At 47.5% G+C, this 22872-nt stretch overlaps 1 protein-coding gene across 3 annotated transcripts; it reads left to right on the top strand.

The window, feature by feature from the left end:
- Positions 1 to 175: 175 nt before the first annotated feature.
- ttbk1a (tau tubulin kinase 1a) lies at positions 176 to 22070 on the top strand. Of its 3 annotated transcripts, XM_055511045.1 has the most exons (17): positions 2689 to 3220; positions 4083 to 4166; positions 5690 to 5848; positions 6159 to 6306; positions 6651 to 6724; positions 7070 to 7210; positions 7310 to 7414; positions 9715 to 9780; positions 9880 to 9972; positions 10103 to 10228; positions 10299 to 10453; positions 10559 to 10766; positions 11024 to 11196; positions 11321 to 11661; positions 11755 to 11936; positions 19279 to 20726; positions 20836 to 22070. In XM_055511045.1, the coding sequence occupies exons 2-17, from the start codon at positions 4164 to 4166 to the stop codon at positions 21245 to 21247; spliced, it is 3834 nt and encodes a 1277-aa protein (XP_055367020.1). In that variant the 5' UTR covers positions 2689 to 3220; positions 4083 to 4163; the 3' UTR covers positions 21248 to 22070. The 3 variants fall into 3 exon arrangements, with proteins under 3 accessions (XP_029027279.1, XP_055367020.1, XP_029027191.1); XM_029171446.3 differs by lacking the exons at positions 2689 to 3220; positions 4083 to 4166 and adding an exon at positions 176 to 316; XM_029171358.3 differs by lacking the exon at positions 4083 to 4166.
- The last annotated feature ends 802 nt before the right edge of the window (positions 22071 to 22872 follow it).

The following is a 22872-nucleotide window of genomic DNA, read 5'->3' as shown; positions in this document are numbered from 1 at the left end:
AATGCTAATAATGATAATGAATCTGTCCATAGTCTTTTTTTCTTATTTAACCACCTAGAACAGAAAAACTTGTGTTGCAGTGGTAATTTTCTGCTCGTACTCCTACTGTGTGTAAACGAGGGCACACAAAACTGGTGACGTAAGTGGGCGCGCTCCTGCTCAGCAGGGGGCGCTGTGGAGCTGCCGCTTTAACTGCAGACTATAACGGAAGTGCGCGTGCGCGTGAGCGAGAGGTTGGTGCTGATGCTGTAGCGATGGAGCACAAGGAGTGGGTCATACTCGGAGTTTTGGCGACCGGACGGAAAACAGCGTCCAGGTAGGATAAGCGACGAACTAACAAACGGTCCCGTCTCTTGGAGAACGCGAACAGAACCCTCTGAGCGAAGCGAGTCCATTCGTGTGCTAATGCGTGTACACGCGTGTAAATGTGATCGCGTGCGCCCCGAGGCCACAGACAAAATAAGGAGAAGCTCATCAGAACCCACTGGGCGTGGGTTCGACCGGGTTCGGTTGGGCTAAACGTCTTCCTGCTGAATACGTCGGGTTCGCATGCGACCGTGTGATAACAATAGAACAGATTTACAAAAGGCCGTGAATGAATGGATGGATGAGGCGTTCAGGTCCCGCTCACCGAGTGGGACTGATCAGTTTCCTAATAGAAGAAGAAGTCATTTAAATACACCTCTCAATGTGTGTTTTCTAAATAAAATCAATCCACACTAATGGAAACCTAAGTGAAGGTTTTTACAAGGACATCCTCCTGAAATAAAGTCAGCTGTGTCTGAACTACTGTAGTTTGTTTGTCTTTGGTTTTAGGAGAAGATTAGGATTAGCTTGAACTGCTACGAACCAGGTCTGCAAATAACGGTGATTAAACCAATGCAGCAAATGTCTGGTAATGATTTCACGTAACTGAAATGATTAGTTGATGTTTGACATGTGACCGTTTACATTGTACAGAACGAGCCACAAGTTTATTTAGTATTAATAAAAAAGCATTGTCATTAATACTAATCAAGATGACAGTAACTACTCTCAACCATCGTCTTATGTTTGAGATTTTCATGTATAGACAGTCAAACATTTAAAATACATACATTTGAAGATTCCACGGTGTAACAGCCGGAGGATGCTCAGCTCCCTGGAGGCAGGTGTCCTTTGTTCTTCCTTCGTTTGGTCCTTAATTTTGTGCTCCCCAGCCACGTCCCTCTGATACATGCTCTTTCCGGGCTCAGGTTTAGAGACTCGCTCCGACGCCATGTTTTTTCCGAGCTTCGTGGAGGAGATTCCCCCTGTTTCCGCTCTTCCTTTTTCTCTCGGCTCCACTCCTCTTTCAGGCTTGGAGATTCTAGCCTAAAGGTGATTTTCCTTCCTCCTGGGCCTTTCTGGACCCTATTCTTTCTTCTCCTTCTTGGAATTTGTCCTCACATCGACTCCTTTTGCTCATAGCCTCTTACCGGGACCCAAGCTCTGACTCTGTTTCTTCCTCCTCAACATTTTTTTTCCGCTTCCCTGTCGATAATGCTTATTTATCTACTCTATTTCCAACATCCTCAAACACGCAGCAGAGTTCACCCTATTTTCTTTTAAATTAATTTGCTGGTAAACTAAGTCTGCTTCCGTTTTCTCTGGATTTGATGCTGCTTGTCCCTTGTGTCTGTAAACTTCTTGACATTCTCTTCGGGTCAGTGGGGTCATGCTTTGCCTCTGAGATGATGTCAGGTTTCCGTTGAGAATGAACGATGATAAACATTTGTCCAGTATTAGTGGTTGGTAGCGTGGACGTCCTCCTACACCGATGCAACGCGGACCAACAGTGGGTACCTGCCTCTAAAGGAGAAGTAGTAGAAATTAAGATCTTAATAAGACTGTTTGGTCCAGGAACAAATCAGCTCTAACTACATCACTTCATTGTGTTTTTTCTGTTTTAAACCTCAACATTAAAAATAATAAGATGTAAAAGAAGAAATTAACCATCCTTAAATGTAATAGAGGGGATATAAAAATCTATTTAAAGCTTTAAAACTGTACAATTGTTAAAAACGTTCACCCAGAAGCAGTGATGAGCGACAGTCAGTTGGTTAAAGTTCAATATCTATTGTCCGGAATGTCTTATGTTTTTCAGGGATTCTGTTCATGTATTAAATCATGAGTGAAGGTCTTCTTTTCTAAAGTGCTGTATTTGAGATTGGTACAGAGCTTTTGATAATAACTAAGTGCTTCAAATAAAATGACTTAGACTGATGCAGATTTTAATTTGTTCAGACTCGTGTCTCACCTTTAGGTCAGACTTTACAAGTAAGACACAAGTTTGGAGGATGACAATTTAATAAATAGAGAGAACAAGTGATATAGGTGACATTACAGCCTAGTGATAGTTAAAATAAAGAAATAGATAGATAGATAGATAGATAGATAGATAGATAGATAGATAGATAGATAGATAGATAGATAGACAGACAGACAGACAGACAGACAGACAGACAGACAGACAGACAGACAGACAGACAGACAGACAGACAGATACTTTATTGAAGTGTTTATTATCTATCAGGTGTTAATTTGCTGTAACTTGTTTTTCGTGAATATTTGGTGAATATTGTTGATTTGAGGTAAAGATGTGACCTGAATTACAGTGAATTGTAATTGAATTACACGCGTTTGTCTGCGCAGAGGGCGTTTTATTTTGAAAGAGTAAGCAGGATGTGGCGCTAGGTGACGAAAGCTTGACGCTGATGGATGCAGCGCTGCAGTGCGGACAAACGGGTTGGAGAACCTGACACCCACAGTCCGCCTCTGACAGCTCGTCCAGGTCGGCGCAAACGGAGATTCTGAGTCCTATTGTTCCCGGGTTCCGCTCCCTGTTCTGAGTCCCGGTTCAGCGTCCAGCGTGAGGAGGCGCAGTCGTCCTCATCCTCCGCGTCCTCCGCTGCAGCATCGGGCTTTTGATGAGCGCCCCCAGACTCTAAAGGGAAATAATCTGGCTTTTGTTCCTGTCTGGATCCAGCAGCGGGTGTGTTCTGCACGACCCGGAATGGTCTGACATCGGGAGCGTTGGTAGAGAATTAAATGGTGCTTTAGTCCTGCGGGATCCTGAGGCCCGAATCCGTGTCTCCCATTTAGAGGAACGGTGGGTTTTCTGGACCAGGACGTTTTGTGCCGAAATAAAATCCCAGATGAAGATTGCCAAAAGGCGGAAAAGGAGCGGACGGTGCGCCAGGTAGGCCGGTCCGGACCACCTTTGGCCTGGACGAGAGAGTAGACAGTGGGTGTGTGTGGGTGTGCGTGTCAGACGTCGATCATAAATGGGCCTATTAATCGTTAAGACCGGCGTGGACCGGGATATGACACGTCAATAGCCTTTAATACATAACTCGGGTCAGTCCGGGCCAGATTTATTGATCAGCAGGATGTGGTGGCGCGCATGCGCAGAGAGGACTCATGACTGTGCATTGCAGCGAGGAAAGATTGAATACAAGCGATGCAGTTGGGAGGGGTGGTGGTGTGTGTGTGTGTGTGTGTGTGGGGGGGGTCCAGAGCGGAAGTGTGTCACTGAAATATTAAATGCTCATTTAGTTCCTTCTCCTCCTTTAAGATGATCCCGTTTATATAACAAAGGTAACGTTAAGAACCGGGAGCCAGGCTGTTGGACCGGACGTCGTCTGAGCCGAACCTTCATGTGGAAGGGACATATTGACTTTCACAGCGATTTGTGTGATTTTTCGATGCTTTTTGATCGATATTAGCTAAAGGTCGTTGTCACCTGAAGCAAACTTTAACATTCTCCAGTTTTAATATCATAATATCAAATCAATGGTGTCTGGAAAAAAAATGAAATAATGTGTCGAGCAGCAACAGCGTCTTCTTGCTTTTTAATTTTTTTTATTTTTAAGAATTCGAGATATTTTATTATAAGAATCACTTATTTGCTCAAGGCTGAACTGAATCACATTCTCGTAGTCGTAAAGAGCAGGAAGAACATGTAAGAGCTGAAGCAGCAGTTTAGTTCTGGTGGGATGAGCTGGACGCTGCCCCCCCCACGACCCCCTCCTGCTAAACTGTGCCTCTGTTCTGGCTTGTAGGCTACTAACACAGGAACAGGAAGGGTTTTGTCCCCCTCAGGATTTGTTGTAAGACGTCAGGTTTTCCGGGAGCTCAGAACTATGGTGAGCTCCGACTGATTTGATCAGATGAACCCGGAATGATGCAAACCCAGCTTCTGGCAGAGCACCCCCGCCCCCCACCAAGAGATCAGTAGACAAGATGTCTGATGGGATGTTTCACTGCAGCCGGGCCTCAGTTTGTCATCTTCCATGGTTTCCTTAGATCCACCACAACACACACACACCTACCATTTACCTACAATGTCTCACTGTCTACAAACGCTGTTCTAGACAACGAGCTCATTTAATATGTTACTGTATGAATTACAACTTTGACATAGAACAACACTGCTATTCTGTTCACATTAAATATACAAATGAATCTAATAATACCTATACTGGTGGTCTAGAATACCAGTAACCAATACCACACATGCATTTGATGACATCATCTGTTGCTTAGAGCTTCAACGTAGGCCATGACACCACGTCTCTGCGTTGCGGCGCGTTTGAGGGGACTCAGCTCTCTGCAGCAGGTTTCGCTACATCTCCAGTGCTGTAACACTGCAGGTGCACAGAAACCTCCTCCCTCCTTCCCAGTCCGTCCAGTCTGTCCAGTCCTCTGTCAGAGCTGGTCTGCCTGGAAACACAGTAGATGCTCCCCTTGTACCTGCAGTCCGCCTGAGCTCTGCATGCACCGATGACAGCCGTGGCATTGCATGCACAACAGCATGGTTTGGGGACTTACATGCATCACTGAACGTAAACTCTCCTAACGAATCCACAAGAACTCACAACCACTCATGGCAGATATGCTGCAGCAGAGAAAAGCGAGTTCACATTCGCGTCTGACTGGAGAGCAGCAAAGTGACGGTGGGCAGAGCCATGCTTTCCCACTGATCTAAATTTAGCCTTCATGGCCGTCGGCTCGTCAAGTTTACTGCTTTGCACCCAAGCCTCAGACAGTCTGTTTCCAGGAGCAACTGAGGTTTCCAGATCCCGATCAGATCATTTAAAGTTGGGATCGAACATTGAACTGAGCAAAGCTGTGTGGTCCAGCAGCAGAACCATATTCCTTTCAGAGTAAAGGTTTGACTGGTCACTAGGCGTCATTGAGCCCAGTAAGGCTGATACCAGATCAGTATTTATTCAGAAGCTTAACTGACATTACGAATGATGGGATTTTCACACAGCAGTTGCACGGTTGGAGGAGCAGGCCTACGTTTGGTGTTGGGGCCAGTAAGCGGGACCAGTACAACTGGACTCTTTACGTAGCCAAGCTAAGCCAATCAGATGGACTCTGAGCACGGCCTGCAGCTGGACGCGTCTCTGAGCCACGCTGATGCTTTGTAGTTCGCTCTGAGCTCTGAGGATTCGGTCGTAGTGATGGCAGGATGAGAGCAGAGCGTCGGCTGCTTCCTCTGCAGACATGATATTTGCTCCAGTTACTGCAAATACCATCACCCCACACGCTAACCCCCATCGGCCTGTAGCCTGATCCAGCTGGAGAATGGCTTCTCTGATGCCTGTTGTGAAGGCTGTGGTCGACTGGGGGCCGTTCTTGACGTGCGTCTCTCCCCTCACAGATAAATGGCTCTTTTAAGCTGGGAGCTGCTCGTGTTCTGTCTGGCTGGCAGATGCAGTGCCTAGTGCCCGGCCTCCAGGACAACGGCAACATGAACGGGACGTCGGAGCAGGCCGACATCCTGCCGCCCAACTGCATGGTCAAAGACCGGTGGAAAGTGGTGAGGCGGTTTTCATCAAAACCTACAAACCACATTTGAAGCTATTACTAATTATTGCTCATTCATTAACATTATTAATATTTAATCACATGTTTGTCTGGTTTATGTTGTGTATTGGATTCTGTTGTATTGTGAATTGTCCAGTTCTCCACCACCTGATGGCTCTGACCTCTGTCACTGACATACAGAGCTGAAGGTCAGGGGTCAAAGCAGAGACTAAGACCAACAGTCTTACCATCTGAAACCAACAAGCCATTTCCCATGATCCCAGAGTATCTGAGCAAACTGATGGTGAGTCCTTTGTGTCCAGCTGAAGAAGATCGGTGGGGGCGGCTTCGGGGAGATCTACGAGGCCTTGGACCTGCTGACGCGGGAGAACGTGGCGCTGAAGGTGGAGTCGGCCCAGCAGCCCAAACAGGTCCTGAAGATGGAGGTGGCGGTGCTGAAGAAGCTGCAGGGTGAGAATGTGCAGCATGAGCAACTTCCATTTAAAAACACGTAACCATCACGACAGCTGATCATCTTCACCAGCACAGTGAGGCGCCTGTAGAACATATCCATATATTACCTCTATTCTCAAAGCTTCAGGCAGAACCTACTGCTCTTAGTTTGTTTTTACCAAACCACGTCGACACCGAGCCTCGAACGCGTTGAGGCCTAAAGGAAACTTCTTCAGTGTCTGAGCTTCCTTCCATTGCTTCTCTGGGCTTCAGCTGTGATACTGTGATTCCTGGTCTTGCGTTCATACACGTAGGTGGATGTCTTACTGTTTCAGCTCTGCTCCTTCCTTCCTCTGCTCCAGGTAAAAATCACGTCTGTAAGTTTATTGGCTGTGGAAGAAACGACAAGTTCAACTATGTGGTCATGCAGCTTCAGGTGAGACAGGCTGAAAGATGATGTGACGACATAAACACGTTTGACTGTTTGTTTCGTTCTTTCTTGTCCAATAATAAACCCTAACTTTCCAAACACGCTCATAGGAGACACCAACCTCCTTTCATCAGGCAGATGATCTCAGTGGAGCTCGGTAAACTGTGATTCAGCTTTAGAAGCTGCCCACTGATATCAGTATCTGCTGCCACGGTTGCTAAGCAACCGGACGATACCTGTTGGAGGTGTTAGAATAAGAACTTTTGTGTGTTAGAAAACTAAAGACGGACAAAACGACGCTCAACGGCCCAGATTCATTTATACATCTGAGACTGTCCTGATCTGCTGCAGGGACGGAACCTGGCCGACCTGCGGAGGAGTCAGCCCAGAGGAACCTTCACCATGAGCACCACGCTGCGGCTCGGGAAGCAGATCCTGGAGTCCATCGAAGCCATCCACTCAGTGGGCTTCCTGCACCGCGACATCAAACCGGTACAAGGCTCTGATCGCGTCCAGATTCAGTTCCACAGCAGTTAGTGAGCGAGCCGTTTCATTGAACATAAGCTCATTGTCTTTGCTTCATCTCCACAGTCGAACTTTGCAATGGGCCGACTTCCCTCCACCTACAGGAAGTGCTACATGCTGGACTTTGGTCTGGCTCGACAGTACACCAACACGACCGGAGAGGTCCGACCGGTAAGAAGCGCCAACGCAGGCGGTGCTGGTTGGAAAATCATTAGGAACCAACGGGAATAGAACTATTATGACATCTGTCCTGTGAGCCAGCGCAGGACGCTTCAGTTACACAGAACTTAGAGCCGGTCCAATTGAACCCATGGACAGCAGGAGACACTGAATGCCTCAGATGATGTGCTGATGAGAACAGCTGCTTCACTGTGGCAGGAGGCCGGAGACGGGCGTGTTTGCTGCATTGCAGCACGTTAGCGATGATGCCGTGTTGTTCCTCCGGTCTGTCAGCGATTCACAGCGATCGATTGCCATTTGCTGGGGTTCATCAGAAGTTTGTAAAGGACCTGAGGCTGGACGTTAGACGTGAGCTGCTGCTCTGGCCTTTTTCTGTGCTTTTTCCTTTCTGTCCCACTGAAGCTCTGCTATTTTTAGATGCATGGCTACGTGAGCTGCTTCTGTTTGCCGATGACCTCCTCCTCTCTTCTTTCTCCTTCGCCTCCTCTCCTCCTCTGCTCTATGCTCCATCTTCCATCCTCTTATTTGGTCCACACCTCCTTTTTTGTCCCATCGTGTCCTTCCTCTCCTCTCTCCTTCGTCTTCTTCATCCGTTTCCTCCTTTTCTCCTCCTGCAGTGTTATGTTGCTTCAGTTGCAGCAGTGAGATGAATATTTGATGCTCTTAGATGCGTCAGTGGGCGAGAGACTTCCAGCTGCCAGCCTCTCTCTCTCTCTCTGTTTCCACCCATCATCTGTTGTGTCTCTCTGTTTACAGCTGAGTCAGCTCCAGTACAGTGCTTTGAGGGATTGGCCTCCTCTCTCTCTCTCCCTCCCTCCCCTCTCTCTCTCTCTCTCTCCCTCTCTCTCTCCCTCCCTCCCTCCCTCCCTCTCTCTCTCTCTCCCTCTCTCTCTCCCTCCCTCTCTCTCTCTCTCGCTCCTCTCTGCTCTCCCTCCCTCTCTCTCTCTCTCTCTCTCTTTCTCTCTCGTACAATGTCTTAAGATCAGTTCAGTTCGTCGTACACTCTTGACTGTGCCTGAACCTTATGATGACTCCTGTTGAGACCACACCCTTCACAACCAGCTTCCATCTTCACATCACTGATGACTCAAAACAAACTGGAGCTTCTTAGTGTTTTTATATAACAGATGCAAAAATGCTCAACTAGAGCAGATCAGACAAAATAAAGCAACAATCTCGTCTGTCCGAGATGAGAAGCTTTTCAGGGAGATCACATCTTGTTTCATATATATAGTGTGTGGTACAGGTTGGGTTAGTGGACCCGTCCGTCGGTCCACCTGTCTGTACCGACGGTCTGTATTAATCACCAGCCATCAGTTCTGTTGTTTTTTATCTGTTGACTTTTCATCTTTTTATGTTTCAGTGTTGTTTATGTTTTTCCTTACAGTTCCTTTGGACTTATGATTTTGACGTGCATGCCTCCCGTTTCTCCATCATCTCCATGGTTACCCGGGGATGTGAGTGGTTTCTATTGTGACAGAGGAGTCACAGCGGCATCGCCAGCCAACCAGTGAAGTTATTGTTATTGGATAAGCCAAAGACACGCAACAGTAGTGACATGAATGACCTGCATGGATACAGAAGGACGTGGTCACAGGGAAACTGTACATCTTCCTCTTATGCCTCTGCAGGCGTCACGCTTTCAGGCTGAACATCATCCCTCCTCACATCTGTGCTCCCTTAGATCAGTTACAGTCTCAGAAACACAACCATGCAGGAATGTGTATTCGTTGTGTAAATGAGTCAAAATACATATTTATTGTTGGATCAGTAAAAAAAGTATTAGTTGATACAGAATCAGAATTTCTTTTCATTTGCCAGGTTTGCATAAGACAAACAAGGAATTAAATCCGGTCTGATTCGGTCCTTTCATACTGCTGTAATGTTTCTTGGTTTGTCTCCTGTTACTACGAATACGTCAAATCCATGCTCTGAATTCGATCAGTACTTATAACTTGAAAGAGGAACAGAGGACAACTGTCCCACGCCCACAAGCCTGCAGCTGTGAAACCCTCAGTTCCTCTGATGATCTGATTATGTCACAAAGTCCTGACTGCTATTGCCATGGAAACGTGCTGATGGACCCTGTGTGTGTCTGGTGCATGTGTAGCATTACCATTTGTGATGTTGTGAACCAATGTGAGGAGAGCAGTGTCAGAGCCTTTAGCTAATGGAATGTTCATTGTGTTTTAATTTCAACAATTAAACATTTGATGGTCAAAGAGATTTTCCGTAACGACGGGAAGGTCTCCGCTGAGCGTCCTACTGACTTTGCTCTGCTTTCCGTTCAGCCGAGGACCGTGGCCGGTTTCAGAGGGACGGTTCGCTATGCGTCAGTCAACGCTCACAAGAACAAGGTCGCTGCCTTTTCTGCTTCTCTCAGTGATCAGTGTTATTACGTTTACATCCAACCGTCACATAAGTAATTAGACATCAGCAGTGATGTGTCTCTGCAGGAAATGGGTCGCCACGACGACCTCTGGTCGCTGTTTTACATGTTGGTGGAGTTCGCTGTCGGACAGTTGCCGTGGCGAAAGATCAAAGATAAGGTCAGTTACCGATCATAGACGCAGTGATAGAAAGCAGACCAGTCCGAATAATGATGAATGTGGGAGTTGTGTGTTTGCTCCTGGGTCTGAGTGGTCGCAGCCTTCCAGCCTCATTCCTCATCTCTTCTAGGAGCAAGTGGGTCAGATTAAGGAGCGCTATGACCATCGCATGCTGCTCAAACACATGCCTTCAGAGTTTAACATCTTCCTGGACCACGTTCTGGCTCTGGACTATTACACCAAGCCTGACTACCAGGTACGCGGCCGCAGCGCTTACGCCTGGACGGCGCCACCCCTCACTCATCTATATTGTCCTTTTTCTGCAGCTGCTGATGTCGGTGTTTGAGAACAGCATGAAGGAGCGAATCATTACAGAGAACGAGCCTTTCGACTGGGAGAAGGGAGGAAGTGACGTCACGCTGTCGACCAGTGCCTCCACCCAACCGCAGCACAACACACGACCCACCGCCGCCATGGTGGGGTGAGAGCCGACCAGCGCCAGACACGGGCGCACCCCATGTGATGTCAGATTCTCAACGTGAGCTTAGCTTCATTCATTTCAAGGCTCTGTGTTTCCTCTCCACAGGGCCATCGTGACACCGATCCCTGGAGATCTTCAGCGGGAGAACACCGACGATGTTCTGCAGGATGAGCATCTGAGCGATCAGGAGAACGCGCCCCCAGCCCCAGCCAGCCGACCGCCGGGGGACACGGCCGTACCGCACGTGGAGCCGGGAGAAGCCTGGGAGGACACGGACTTCAACCGCAACAGACTCAGGATCAGCCTGAACAAGGTCTGTGTTCGGTTGAGTCGTTCACGGGTTCAGAAGGTTTAACATTTGTTCATTGTATCAGTCTGAAATGCTGCTTAATGCAACTCATCACAGTTTGGCCTTTAGCGAACCTAACCGCACAAACTCCTCTCAGGCTCCTGATGGTCTTCTCCTCCAGTAGAATAAAGCTTTAACACGGTCATAGTTCATGTATTTCAGACATGTGAAACCACTGTCCAGCGTTGGACCATTAACCTCAATGCTCCGTCCTTCCTCAGGGGACTCAGGAAGACGAGGCCGGTCGGGGGGCGTGTCCAGTGTCGCCCGTCCGAGGCGGCGCCCCAGAGTCGCCGACGGGTCAGGCTCGCTCGCTACGTTACCGCCGGGTCAACAGCCCTGAATCGGAGCGCCTGTCTGCTGCTGAGGGTCGGGCAGACGCCTACGGGCAGAGGTGATGTTCTTCAGAGGACCAACAACAAGCCTTGTGGCTCGTCGTCTTTTCAGAACTAGCTTGTAGTGACTGTTCTCCTCCATGGTTTGGCTTCAGTTAAAGGTTTTGTCTTGTTGTTGGCCAGGTCCAGGATGGACATCCTCAACTCGCCTTCCCGTCACGTCTACTCGTCGCAGCCAGCGCAGATGCTATCTGTCGATCCTGGTTGTCGGGGAGACCGCCAGGTTAGCGGCCGCCAGGAGGTATCGGTGGCGTCGGTGGACCAGGAGGCACACAGCAACGCCTTCATCCGCTCGGTCCCTCTAGCCGAGGAGGAGGACTTCGACAGCAAAGAGTGGGTGATCATCGACAAAGAGACGGAGCTACGAGACTTCCAGCCCACAACGTCAGGGACGACTGACGAGGAGCCCGAAGAGCTCCGCCCCCTGGAGGAGCAGGAGGAGAGGCGGCGGCTACGGGCTGGAGGTAGGAGCTGCATGCTACCACAGTCTGGGGTTTAAGGCGTCAGTCCATTTTAGTTGATCTGCTGCATCTCTGGTCAACTTCATTTTCCTGCAGGAGGTGAGCTAGTTGTTCGTCCCAAAACCCACACGAGGGAGAGCAGCCGGGGGATGCTCACCCTGACGGAGGAGGAGGCGTCGAGGAGGAGCGGCGGGAGCCCGGCTCAGTCGCCCTGTCACTCGCTGCCATCAGGACGCCCCCGCCGGAGAGAGTCCGAGCCCACTGGACCCCAAAGACCGGTAAGAGACTCAGCGAGCCTTAGATGCGCTGGTGCACAGCTGCTGCACAGAAACCTGTTGAGCAGAAGAAGCTGTGCAGCAGCTGCTCCACCTCAGTTATGTGTGTGTCAGCGTGAAGCTGAAGGGACAAATGTTGGATGTTTGCTTCTCTTTGGTTTCCATGTGTTCAGTTTTCTGTGTACAGCACTGACTCTGAACACAAATCCTCCCAGAGCACTTTACTGATAAAGGTCCCGCTCCAATAGCTCAGGGTGAGCAGAGAAAATCCAGCTGTTCCTGCTTCAGTAACCGTCACTGGATAAACAGTAGGAACACGAGCTGGGAGCCACATAGGCCTTGGTCACAGAAGAAGCCTGAGGGAGTCAGCGATGCAGCATTTACTGACGCCATGTGTTCCCTTCACTGCCTGCCGTGACGCTGGACTCAGCTACAGCTGATGGAATCCCACGCAGACAGTCCGTCTGTAGCTACCAGAGCCTGAGCATGCTGGGCTGATGGCTCGGCGTCTTTTCTTTGCTGTTAGTCGACCTGAAGTTTTTCCATTTCTTTGTTTTTCATGACTTTTGCTTTGGACGAGTGTTTTACTGAGAGAATGAATGGAAACAGCTGCGGCCGTAGAACGTGTCCCGTAGAATTCAAGCTGCAGCCATGATGCTGATGATGCTTTCATCCCTGTTGTTGTGCTGTTTTTTTCATGTTCTGAGTCAAACGCTACTGTTTCACCTCATAGCTTCACACCAACATTCACACACTCGCTGAATTATTAGTGCAGCTGCACTTTGGTCATTTCTCACTTTATTGCTTCACCACGAATGATCAAATATCGATGTCTTAGTCCAAAGCGTTTGTTTGCTGAATTAAAGCAGAACTTAGCAGGGTTTCATTCAGGTGTAAACAGACCTGAACCAACCTGGCTCAGTCCGGGTCCAGCTCCTAAATGCATCATCGGTCCGGATGCGTTTGCTTTGTTCTCGACCATGTTGATGATGTTTTATGAAGCAGCTCAGATCTGGTGACTCAGCTGTTGGTTCAGGTGGACGCTCACATCTGGGGCCGAGCTTGTTCGACTGAGTTCTGGCTTATTGTGCTGCTGTCTTGTAGAGACCTTTTACTCGTTATTGGAAAATGAACGTGTTTAATCCGTTAGCACCAATAGACATTTGTTCGCATTTGTTGTTGAGTGGGGTTGCACCTGTGACGTTACGTCTGGCTTGCAGGTCCGGACAGCTGGGTTCTGATGGTCTAGTCAGGAAATGACATGCTGTCATAAACTATGCAACAACACAAACACACGCACAAAATCACAGTCTTCATTCAACACAACAACCACATGAACGCGAAAAGGACTGAGGCCGTTTTCTGTGTGTTGCATTAAAGCGCTCCAAGCGTTATAAAAAATAAGAGAAAGAGACAGTTTTAGTACACGAGGAACAGTTTAATGTTTCTCAGGTTTTGTTGTTGTCACAGAAGCACCAGAGGTTACACTGAAAACCAGAGTTAACAACACTTAGATGGTGTTGTGGTTTTACAGACACACAGACTACAGAGCGTCGTCAGTCAAAGCGGGTCAGAGCGGGTCAGAGCGGCCCAGAAGGCCCAGCGACTTTGTTATGGAGGACCAAACCTAAAAACCTGGGATTAAAATACATGAAACAAAGCTTTAAAGGCATTACATTTCTGCCTGGTTCATCTTCTGGGGAGCAGGAATTCGATTAGGACATTTTGCTTCAGTCTATTCTGTGAGTGAGTGAGTTTTCTTTCCTGCTGCTGGAGGAGAGGTCAGAGGCGTAAACCTCTGGGGAACCTGGAACATAAATGTGGAATTCCTGAATTGCACATTAGTTTCATTTGCAGACGTGTGCCACTTTATTGACTCTATTCTTGTTTCTTTGTTTTCCATTTATCCTTTTTGCTTCAGTTCTACATGTATGTGGCCATTCCTCATATTTTTATTTGTGACTGAGTTAGGCTGGGTCCTCCATACTAGTCGGCTGCACATGGTATTTGACGGTACTCCCTGAGGCCTTGTCGCTGCTGATAAATGTTCACAAACCTGTGAACGGTCACATTTAAATGAGCGCTGCCTCCATTTGACTTGACCTTCGTACCGACCTGTCACCACTAGACGCCGGCCATCGAGGACTGCCATTCTCTTTTTTACTTCTCTCCAATTCTTTTCCCCCTCCACATAACAACTGATGCCTTTGCCCCCAACCTATCGCTTTAAAAGTACACAGTATGTCGAGTTTGACTCACCTGAGGAGACAGAGAACAGAGCGAGGGTGCCATTGGGACAACACAAGAAGAAATAAAGTGATGTTTCGGGGTAAGCACAGTCTAGGAATAGTTTTACCTCTGTTCTCTCACTCAGTTTCTGTTCCTACTCTTCTTTTTTCCTCCTTTTTCCTCCGTAGTGTGTCTGTGTTTTGTGTGCTTGATGACTCCATCTCTTTTGTGTTCCCTGTTTCTTTTTGCATCTCCAGTGGTAATTTCTTTTCCTCAGAATTCAAAAGCTCAAACTGTCTGTTGTCCAAGCTCAGACTGTAATAGACTAGAGACTTACAGTATGTTCAGTGCCTGTGCTGGTGACTTTGTGTCCTTTAAAGCGCTTCTTTGTGGGGAAACTCATTTGTATGTATTTCTTAGCTAGGACGATGTTAGTCTGACCAGTCGCTCACGTAGCTAACGATATAACTGTTAACATTTTTGTAGCTTGCCTGTAGCATCTGATAGCTGTAACTAGTGCTGCAGATTTACACCAACACTCCCTCAACCGCTCCTCCCCTCATGACCTTTGACCTGTTTTCTGAAGACTTTAGACGTGTGAGAGCGCCAGTCAGCTCCCTCCTGTCTAACGTCTGGCCACCGAGGGGATTGAGACGAGGGCATGGAGTTGAATGGGAGTGTTTTACGTAGCTGTAGGAGAACGTAGTGTTTATCTTGTTAAAAGTTTGTTTCTACTTGCTTACCTGCCATCCTCCCTCTTTCTGATTGCTCTGTTTCAGTTGGAGGAGGACAGGCATCAACCGCGGCCCAATCAGTTGAGGAGGCTGGCCTCCTACGTCTTCTCCTCCTCCACCCTGGAGACGGAGCAGTATCCCCACGGAGGAGGCAGCTTCATCCAAAGGAGCCGCTCGGCAGAAAGCAGCCCCGCTCACGTCACCGCGGCCTCGGCCCGCCGGCGCCACGCCGGCACCCTGCCGACACCCGGCAGCCCGCGGAGCAGACACTCGGTCCTGAATGTGTCCAGGACACAGCTTCAGCAGATGTTAGCCAAGCTCATGAACAAGAACAGCAGCTGAGAGGACTGAGAACAAACAACGCTCAGCGTGAAATATACTGATACCACATGGAAACACACATGAGATGTTTGCACATGTACGCAGGGTCGGTCAAAACATTTGTGCAGCTTGGGGCAGCATCCACCCCAACACCCCCCATGACCTGGCACACAAACTATACTCTGACACTGTGCACAGGGCAGATCACCTCCTGATTAGTCTGTAAAGCCTTAATGTTCCTTTGATAAAATAAATGTTAAGAGGCACTGATTTTGTTAAGTTTGCCTTAAATCACTTGTTGATTTGAACGTCTTTGTGTCCGAACGTGTCCAGTGACATTTGTGGACATGGTTTGAGGATGAAGACGTAGCTTTACAAAGAAAAAGTAACTGAGAATAACAGAGCAGTGGGTGCGTTTGCTTCAGGCCAGCTCTGCGTAAAATGTACAAACACATTAGATACAAAAGCCATAACTGGCAACGAGCTGTGCTGCTCAGCAAACACCTTCACACTCACGTCATTCCATGAATTATAATTGGAGCAGAGGAAAAGAGAAATGTTTTCCATGCAATAAACTCTACGAAGCCTCTGCAAACCTGAAACTGGTGGAAAAAAAGAGCTGTGAAGAGCGGCTGCTACAGACTGTTAAGCTTTGCAGTGTTCATTTACTCAGTATTTTGCTCCTTTTTTCTGCTTTTCAAGCTAAAATGAAGAAGCGACCATTGAGGAATGCAGGTCGTCCCAGTGAGCGCTTTTGCACCAAGACTTTGAGTCCGACCGTCCGTCTACTGAGCAATACGCCGACACTGCTTCACTGACGTAACGCCCATGGAAACGTATCTATCACAATCATTTTGAGCCCTGATGAAAAAAACATGGCTGTGCCGCGCCTCCCAGTAGCAGCACGGTGGCCCCAGAAGAAAATATGTAACATAGAAGAAAGCGTTCATCAAATCATCTCAATACATTTTCTCAAAATTAGATGTCATTTAAATGTAAATTAAAATGACACCGCAGTTTTGAGGGAAGAACTAAAACAAACAAAAGGAAAACAAAACTTCTCATTTCTTTCTGAATGTAGCAGTTGCTCATTTTAGCAAATTTCAGATTTGTTTTGTGTGGATTTGCAGTGAGGGCGTCTCATGGCAGTTGAACTTACAGCTGGTAGAACTTTAGTGCTTTGGTGAGATGAGTAGACGCAGGCACAGCCGCGTGTGTGGGATTCAGCGTCTGCGCTTGACGACGGGACCGTGACATCACAGAGCTGCAAACGGCTGGTGTCTCATCTTTTTCTATTTGTTAAATCCAGGTCTTCCAGCAGACGAGCTTGTCCCTGTTACTTTGATGCTTACGTGTCACGTTGGCTCATTGTTGCTGGATATTAGTGGCTCGTTGTTTTCTGGCTGTAGCCAAAGGTTCGTCTGTTCACTGTGTGACGTCTTTCCTGGTTCCGGCATCTGGTCGTGTTGTCACGTTGGATTACCTTCTTATTTCTGTTGTGCTTCCTCCTCCATCACCATGATCCGACTGCTGAACGTCACTGTTGCACTTTATTTATAAGTCGCCCCCAGAGGCTGGTCGGGTCGGGTCGAGCATGGCACCAAATGGATGCCGACACAGGTGCCATATTTGGAATGTGGGACATTAGAACAAAAGGTTTTCCAGCCATAACATCAGATCTTCAAGCTGCTGATGCTGATGCATCGAGTTGATTGTTGGGGCAATAAGCTGGAGTCGACGGCTGCTGGATGACGGGAGGGAAAGCACTCCTCATTTCACAGCACACAGAGCGGTGGGACAGAATAACAGGCGTCAAGTTAAAAGCTGGAGCCTCGTCACGTTGAGGCTTTTCTTCCAGATAATACACGGGTGCTTGTTCTGGTCTCAGAGGAGGATGCGTGTCTGACCTCCAGCTGTGTGAGCCGGTAGCTGGAGCCTTTTTGTGCAATGAAGCCAAACTGCTGCTTCGACACTGTGTTAAAGGGCTACGCTAACGTTAAATATGCACCATCGAGCTCGTGTGTGAGCAGGAGACGCCCGCTGGTCGGATTCGGAGGCTGATTACAGCACAGCGCTGGGACCGAACCATTTAAAGAATGTATGTGGATCAGCTGCTAACACTCAACTTTATGTTTCACGCCTGCAAAATGATTCAAACCTACAAGATTGTCACTGCTACAGGTTGTGTCACTACAGGCAGCGGACGGTTCTGTCCTGTCTGACTGTAGAACCCCTGAGCACCACTGTAACTACACAAGAACACAGCTGACTGACAAACACTGGTGATGTGTGTAAATAGTTCACAGCAGATACTCACGGATCAGAGCTGAGTGTGAAAACGCAGCAGATGTCTTCTTGTTCTGGTATTTACAGGATGCATCATCTTTCGTGCTGCATCTCGACTCTATTCTTTTATTCCCGATGGAAGGATCCGTTAGAACCCAGGCATGATGTCATCTCATCTCCACGCCGACACGTTGTCTTTGTGCTTTTACTCCAGCTGCTGCTGCTGTTGTTCAGACTGAAATATGAACATCATCTTTTTATTTGGTTGAAAGTATTTAAGCTACATTTGCAACTTGTGAAGTGATTTGCAGAGAACCCACATAAACGTATCGTTAACGTGAAGAGGTTCAGTCTTTAGACTGAGCTGCAGTGTTGTTGCTGCTCATTCCTACGAACCTGTTCAGTCTGACACAAAACCTTTATACCTCATGCATCTCACTAGAATTCTACACTGTAAACATGCAGAGTTTAAAGCTTCATTTAATTCATATTGGATAAGCTGCTGCTTAGTAACAGGGTCACGTACAGATAAAGTCCTTTCAAGCTCAATGAGTCTGAGTGTTAGTTAGTTTAGACATATCCACCACTTGGTCTTCTGGTCACACTTTGTGCAACCCACTCTCCTAAAATGCTGGTTTTATGCAGCTAAGCTGTAACAACCAGATCCTTTTGTAGCGAAGGTTAATACAAAAAATGTGTTAATACACTTTTTGAAAATCCAGTTTGTCTTGTCCAATTATAACGCAATAATGACAGGAGCCTTTAGCTTCATTTAGCTCAAAGACTGGAAGCAGGGTCGACGTTCCATCTTAGTCAGTGAAGATTTAATTAGCTAAGCCATATTTAAACATGTGCCACTTTCTGCTGGGCTGTCGGTTGTTTCTTTCTTTCCTGGGCTCACACAATTTAAACCATTCAGTCTCTACAGGCCTCTGCTGAGCTACGCTAATAGCAACAAGAAGCTAAAGATTTCATAAGTTGTCTGGATGTTTGCAGCGAAAGCAGAGTTGAGGCGGATGGAAGCGTTAGTTCCATGTGATGATCCGTGAGTGTCTCGTACATGTGTAAGCGTTTTTCTATCACTATATACTGTACAGTCCTGCTTGTATAATTCACAGGTGAAGCATGTATTTTAAACCTTTTGTAAATCCAGATGCGAACTGTGTACATATATACAGAACTGTAGAAAGTCATTAGGTTTGCAGTTAATCTCTAATAGCATGAAAACTAGCGGGTTTAGTATGAATGTACAGGCTCTATGTTAGATCTTTATGAAGGGAAACACTTGAAATCACCTGATACCAGACTGCGGCTGTCTAACGATAAACTCTGCAATGCATTTTTTGTGCCTTTTATATCAATGTATGTAATCTAGACAATCTTGAAAAGCTTGTGTACAACCAAAATGACATTAAAATGGTTTTCGGGGTATTTTGTTGCTGCAGTCTTTGTGACGGTAATGGAAGGTGCAAGGCGTGGGTCATACAATGCAAACAGTGAATCTCACTAGTTCATCAGTCTGGTTCATCGGGCTGGTGCAAAACCTGACCCGGGCACTGTTTAGTCGCAACTGGATGTGATTGTTTCTTCTGGAAGACAAAGCCAACCCTAATCGATCCAATCAAGTCCAGTTACCACTGAACACATCTTTCCTCTTTACCCAGTGGTTGTGTACATTAACATGTCCCTGAGGAACAAACGGCAAGACTCAACTTACTTTGCTTTCTTGTTTTAACTTTATTTCAGTTGAAGTAAAACTGTTTTATTGTTTCCAGATGTTGTCACCCACGGAGCAGAGCACGCCATCACCACCCTCCCCAGACTATCGGACAAAGGGCCAGAGTGATGAGAAGGAGCACTTCCACATCCTTCCCCAGCTCCATGCCAAGAGAGCTGACTTCCTCACCGTCATGCTGACGGGAACGTTGCCTTCACGCCGCAGCTTTGCCACAACAGACGAGGATGTCATCATACCTCCAGGCCCAAAGGAAGATGATGTCACAAAGAGTGAGTCCAACAGTGAGGCCAGTCAGAAAAGCACCGAACGTAGCCAAGACGCTGCACCTTCGACCCTCATGGCCGAGGACCAGAGAGGCCAGAGAGAACACGCTTCAGCTGCTGATGCAGACGTTGACCTAGAGGACGCCTCCAAAACTCTCGTCCTCTTCTCACCTGGAGACACTCGCAAATCTCCCTCTGGTGCCGATCACGTGCTAGAGGGAGAGTTGGCCACACCGACGGCCTTTACTTCTCGTAATGACCGGCTCCCGGTTGGAGAGGCAGTCTTGCCTGAACCCTCTGAGACTGGACGTTTGTCCCCTGCTCTCAGGTCAGACTTGAGGCCTTCCACTCCTATCGCTCCCGCATCACCTCCCTTCACCAAAGTTGAGCGCACTTTCATCCATATTGCAGAGACATCGCACCTTAATGTCATGTCTTCTAACAGTCACTCTGCAAAGGAGAGTGACCGGGAAGTCTGTGCCATCATGAAGGAATTAGCCACAGAGGATGAACCCCAGGAGCAGGGCAGAGCTCTAGGTGCAGAAGAGTCTGTAGCAGCGTCAGACAAAACTGCTCGGGTGGATAAACCTCCCCAAACTGAAAACGGTCCATCAGCGGTCTCAACCCAGACTTGGGAGCCTGTCCCAGGAGCCACGTCACCAGTGAATGAACACAAAGATCTGCAGGAAACTAAGAAACAACCATCATCCAGTCAAGACGCCGCTAACCTTCAGATGACTGGATCAGACCTGCCAGCCACTACAAAGACCAGAATTCGAAGCCGAATTCCAGTTCTCATCTCTGAGGAGGACTCAGGCTCAGAACAATCTTCCTCCCTCTCAGCTCGGGTTCGTCTTCAGCAGCGGGCCAGGCAGCTGGACTTGGCCCGTCTTCTGGTCCAGAGGCAACAAGGCCGCTGGATGAGAAGAAGGATACTGTCTGGGACGTCGTCATCTTTATCCTCTGGGGACGATGAGCGCCGAAGAGCTTCGGAAACTCTGTCCATCGCCGGCTCAGAGGAAGACACACATACATCAGACGAGTCTAGGAGGAGCTTCCGTCTTAAACCCACAGAAGAGCAAGGTTCGAAGGACTGCAGGAGCAGGATCCCCAGGCCTGTCACCCCCATAAAAAGACCTTCAGAGGGACTTGCTGTTGCTCTTTCTCCTCTTTCTTTGCCGGATGCCAGCACTAGCAAAGGAGCGTCAAACTTCATGAACGGGTATTTCAGCCTTTTCCTTTGTGTATATAAGTTTTTATTAAATGTTAAATTATATATTTTAAATAGGTGAGAAAAAGACATGACTTGAATTTGCTTTTATCTTCTGCAGGACACAGAAAATTGGACAAAGCACCCTCGGCGGCCAAAGGAAGCCCAAAGCTGTCCCAGCTAGATCTTCTTCCTCGTGTGCTCGTCCTGCTGCCGTCCCTGCCCCGTCTGGCAGCCCTCGGATACCCCTGCGAGTGTTGCTTGGCACCCGACGCAGCCTGAGCACCACCCACTGCAGGACTGATAGCCCTTCTCCTCAGAGAGTTTGTCCTTCGCGGCAGCCCCTCTCAGTTCGAGCCCCAACTGTCCCCATGCTACCGCCCAGGACTACAACAACTATGCGGCGCAGCTCTTCACAGGAAGCCACGGCCCAGGCAACCTCTGGTACGACGCCCGCTAGGACCCGAGCTAAACCAGCCGCTGCAGCTAAAGGGAAACCAAATGCCAGGGAGAAGATGCTGCCCGCTAGATAATACAAAGAGACGTTTGTATAATCAGTCTTCAGAAAAGCTACGCCTCAAATTTCTCACCTGATTCCATATTAGACTGTAATGTTACGACGACCTCCCTCAGTTCATTTAATATGTATGAAGGACAGCTTACTGAACTATCTTCATGGGCTTCCAGTAGTTATGACTGCCATGGTGCTACGGAAATGTCTGCTGCTCCTTGGTGGAACTCTGACTCAGTAACTGGTTTGTCCAGCTTCAGAGACCCATCTCACCCAAGGCTCCCAGCTTGTCCACAGCTGTACTACTCTGCTATTAATGATACCTTGCTTGGTTCACGCTGCATGGTGAAGTATATCACTGATACATGGAATCTGTAGAGGGCAAACTGCGTGTGCTGTATGAAAACCTGTACCTTTAAATTATTTGATATAACTCTCCTCCTGCTATTGGCTCAGAAGTCATAGGAACCAGTTGGAAGCCAAACATTGTTACCACAATAGAAACGTTTCCTTGTGCTGTGGTCTTGGATGACAAGACGAGTGACGCCGGCTGCTCGCCTCCTCCTCATGGTGTGACATGGGCATGCTTTAATCATTCTATTTTTTATGTGTTTTATTTTGTTAATGCTATGAATTGTATATAATAGAATCATTTCCCATAAAGACACCTTTATTTTTTATCTTGCCAAGCAAAGTGTACATTTCAAGTCTTGAGCCTTCGTTTCATTGTGTTGGCACTACGCCTGTTTTTTACGCATGAGAAAAACAGGGTTAACCATGAGAGGAAGTTATAGATGCTTGGATTGGTTGAAGGCGTTGAACTGTGAAGTAAAGTCTTGGTCCTATGGGAGGGTGTTGCGTCATGCTTTCCAGTAAAGACCCCACCTGGTCCGGAGCCACACGTTTTCCAGTCAAGTAGCATGTGGTTACGTTTAAATTTTTTAGACCAGTTCCTAAGATTTCAAAGACTTCCTAGTGCCACGGTGGACACATGAATGCATAGCAGCTATTGAGGGCTGAAACAAAGACTTTTAAAAGCTGAGAAGGACAAATAATTACTCACATCTGGTAGAGTACAAAAGGGAGTTAGCAATAACAAGGAAAATATTGGAAATGCTATTGTGAAGGACAGAGGGACAGTAATAGTGGATAATAAAGTCAAAGCGCAAAAATATGGTACAAGAATTTGTTAAAATTCATAGTAGTGGAAATCTGAGTAGGAAAGAGCAGAGAGGTAGAGGAAACATCCATATTACTGCTTATTCCCATCCGGGGTCGAAGGTGGTGCTGGATTATTATTAATTATATCAGACAAAGAGTTGGCTGAGAGTTATAGACCATCTTGGAAAAACTATGTAAAAAATGATAAATGGAAGGCTACTATATCACCTAGAAACCAAAGGTATACTTTTATCAAAGTGGGTTTAGGAAAGATAAGGGCACAGTGGATTCAGCGTGTCTAGAACATGAGGTTAGAAAGGCTCAGTTACTGATTAAGGAAGTGGGGTTTCAGGTTTTCAGTAGGGAAAACTAAAGTAAGTCACAAAACTATGTGGGCAAACGATAGAACACGTCAATAGTTTTAAATATCTTGGGCTGTGGTTTGATAAAAGTTTATCCTGGGGAAAACATTTAAAGAAAATTGTA

This window comes from Betta splendens, chromosome 1, assembly GCF_900634795.4.
Source record: "Betta splendens chromosome 1, fBetSpl5.4, whole genome shotgun sequence".
Classification (NCBI taxonomy): domain Eukaryota; kingdom Metazoa; phylum Chordata; class Actinopteri; order Anabantiformes; family Osphronemidae; genus Betta; species Betta splendens.
Note: the sequence above shows the minus strand (reverse complement) of the source record. Positions and strands in the feature narration are given on the sequence as shown.